This window comes from Gorilla gorilla, chromosome 14 (genome assembly GCF_029281585.2).
Source record: "Gorilla gorilla gorilla isolate KB3781 chromosome 14, NHGRI_mGorGor1-v2.1_pri, whole genome shotgun sequence".
In the NCBI taxonomy this organism is placed as follows: Eukaryota; Metazoa; Chordata; class Mammalia; order Primates; family Hominidae; genus Gorilla; species Gorilla gorilla.
In genome coordinates this window covers 22723927-22727277 of record NC_073238.2, presented here as the reverse complement: position 1 = coordinate 22727277, position 3351 = coordinate 22723927, and the positions used below count along the sequence as shown (strand labels likewise).

The window sequence follows — 3351 nt, the reverse complement described above, 5'->3', positions numbered from 1 at the left end:
CCACTCACAGAGCTCACACTAAATGACAGACAGCTTGCCCTCACGTCTACCTATTTTTCTAGTTGAATTTCATTGCATGCAGCAATCAACCTCAGGAATTCATTTTCCCACATACGGGAAGCTCGGCCCCAGGTAGGGGGATTTGCTTGGTGGGGGATTTGAACCCAAGTCCCTCTCACTGCAAAGCCCACAGCACCCCCGTAAGGAACAGACAGGGAACAGGGAGTAGCCCTGGATCAACCTAAACTGACTTCGGGTTTAGAGAAGGACTGATTACCTGGGGAATGAGGAAGCTTATCGCTCTGGAGCTCTCTTCTGGAGAAATGTCATGAACGTGCCCTGTAAGGAGCTGGTGGCAACTTCCATTAATTCCGGGACCAGCGACCTCAGGTCAAGAGCCAGATGCTCATTCATGTCTCTCCAGGCCAGAGGTTCTGGCCAAGTTTGGGCTCCCAGAGGAGTCTAAGAAAATGTGGAAGGCACCAATGTGTGTTTTTGAAGATTTATTTCAGAGTGAACATCAGCGACCTACAAGAACATGGGATAGAAGCCAATGCCTCCCCTTTCCCTGTGACGTGAGACAGGACCATGTGCCTCCTGTGGACTTCAAGAAATGTGGACTTGAGCTTTGCCATCCCTTCCCCGATCCTATTTCATAGATTTTGCTGTTATATTCTCTGTATCTTTACAGGGATCGGGAGGCTGAATTAGTCTTATTCAGGGTTAGTAACTGTCTCTTCCTTAACGGTGGTGGTCCTGATAGTTTGCACATTTGTGGCTGTCCCAAAGAGCAGTGCAATTCTGAAGGCGTAAATACGACCAAAGACCACTCTCAGATACATCACTGATTGTTGGCTTTGTCTGAGAGAATGTGTTCTTTTTGGAGGTGGCCCGCTGTCGACACTCCCACGAGCACCTCTTCTTAGGCACAGTGGAGGATCCCAGCCTATATGGCAATGGCAGTTCCTTCTGTTGTTGCAGACCCCTCTACGACTGCACTTCTCAGGGCGACAGTCATAGCCCAGTGAAGTGATAGTTGCATTGCACCGGGTGTTATTACAGAAGTTTCCATGAACACAAGGAGTGCCATCTATCACACGCCCAACATCAGTCATGTCTGTTGCACGGTGTTCATCCAGTCTAAAACACTGAAACCCTCCTCTCACTGAGTGATGGAATGAAACATGTTCCTCCAGCTGGGGAAGATGGGTCACATTGGTACACTGCAGTCTTCCACAAAACTTATCTATTCCTGTACAAGCCTGGTAGCTGAGATATGTTTGTTGTCTAATACAATGTCCAAATTGGTAGCTTTCAAGATTTATGTCATAGCAGACCTCAGGAGCATCCTCAGCACTGACACCAAACATCGCCTTGCAGAGCACTTTGCGGTCAGTGCAGTTCCCATGATAACAGTAGCCTTCTTCCATGCACAGGGTTCCATCTTGCATATAAAAGTTTGCTGGGCATGTCACGGTGGTCCCGTGACAGTATTCTGGAAGGTCACATATATTTTGGATAGGTCTGCAGAGTCCCTGGTGGGGAGAAGCTGAAGTTTGTACAGCCCTCTCCTATATGACAGATGCTCCCCGGTGTTAAGTGACAGTCACTTTGGCAGCAATAACTGGCATAACACTGCTTGAAGGAGCCACAGACACATTCCTCCCTCCCCTCCACTATAAGGTTTCCACAGTGAACCGTTGTCATGGTTTCGTTATACACAGGAGCAAGTGTTTCAAAAACACACCGGCCTGGACATATAAAACAATTTTGTGCATGTCCATAAGAACAGTTACTGAATGCATCTGTCATCCCAGGAAATCTCTGCATAATGCAGGAGGCCCTTCTCTAACATGTGCAGTAGCTATCATCATACTCCAGACCAATACTTCTCATCTGTGTCTGGGTTATTATGATGGCTACCAATAAATAATGTCTGCCTAGAGTACCAATGTGTAATAGGCCTAAATGTGTACAGAAGCTATACCTTTCAGGTTCATAGTTAGATTCATGTGGTGCGTCTTTAATAAGTAGTGTGGATGAATGAACATGAAAAGTATCAAAAAAGGTTGTTTTAAAATAGGTAAACATTGCACTCTGAATTCGATATTGATTCACAGGGGCTGGGTCACGATTATTATATATGGTCAAAAGATAAATATAGTACCGCAGATCAATATTTTGAACAATGCTGTCAATGAGACTGAACATCTGGACCACCTCTTTGGAACAGGTTGTAATATTGCCATATATACGATAATATGAATTGGAACATTGAACGTGGCCTTTTATATTACCTCTATGAGAACTATACAGTGAATTAGATATCCTGGGATTCATGCTGTTATTTGCTTCAGAGAACAGGGGGTCTGTCTCCTCATTGTCACCATCTCTAAATGTGGGCCCCGTTGCGTTGGGCTCGGCCACTATCTGAGAAACATGTTCAAACCTGCAGGAATCCTGGAGGGGTTTGATTTCGTAGGCAAGGTCGTCCAGCTTCATGATGCCTCTGAGGCCCCCATAACACGTGTCGATGGTGACCATGGACAGAGGCACCTCCTCCAGGTAGCCGAGGTAGTAGCAGTCTGGTGGAATGTAGGGGCCATCCATCTGCAAGGCTCCTTGGTCATCCTGAGTTGTCACTAGCAGATGTCTGGGCCAAAGAAGGTGTTTCCTCCGCATGTGAATGACGTGTCTTTGACCCCCAAAACGCAGGCTGTAGGACAGCCAGCCGGGAAACTGAAGGCCTTTGCAGTGGTGCGTATCCTTCCTGGGAATCACCACCTCGGAGGAGGCGTAGTGCCACAAGGGACGGCCTTGAGAACACTGGACTGGAGCCAGGAGCGCCCAGAGCCCCAGCAGCAAGAGGGGGGCCCTAAGGGTGACCCACACCTCTGCCTGCCTCATGTCCCAGCCCAGCAATAATTACCCAATGACAATGGGAAAGGAAAGGACTGTCCTTGGTGAAGCCAGGCCCCAACCAGCTGCAGTGGCTGCGTCCCTTCCAGGGAGACCCTGACAGAGAACAAAGGGCCATCCCAGGCTCCCGCACCACACCCCGGGGCACCTGTACTCTGGGATGGAATGAGGTAACAGTCCCAGGGAGGGGCAGGAGGTGGGTCTGGACAGGATGGCAGCTGCTGCACTGCGGGATGAGGCTGAGGGTCACAGCTGTGAGGGCTCATTGGGAAGGGAAAAGGGAGAGGGAAGCAGGGCTGTCTCTCTTACCACCGTCAATCTTTTCTGTTGCTTTCTGAATCTACAAAATACAAAGATGTGTGTTCAATGCCCTCGCATCACCCGTGTTATTCTCGGTCACTCTGTGGGTCAATATGCTCCTTTCTTTGGCTC

The 3351-nt window shown here is 48.6% G+C and overlaps 1 protein-coding gene across 1 annotated transcript; it reads right to left on the bottom strand.

Moving 5' to 3' along the window:
- Positions 1-601: 601 nt before the first annotated feature.
- LOC115933013 (disintegrin and metalloproteinase domain-containing protein 21-like) lies at positions 602-2907 on the bottom strand. The gene is given in 2 exon segments (XM_031006770.2): positions 602-1530; positions 1532-2907. Coding segments are annotated over 2 exon segments (2193 nt in total). The 3' UTR covers positions 602-713.
- Positions 2908-3351: the final 444 nt, after the last annotated feature.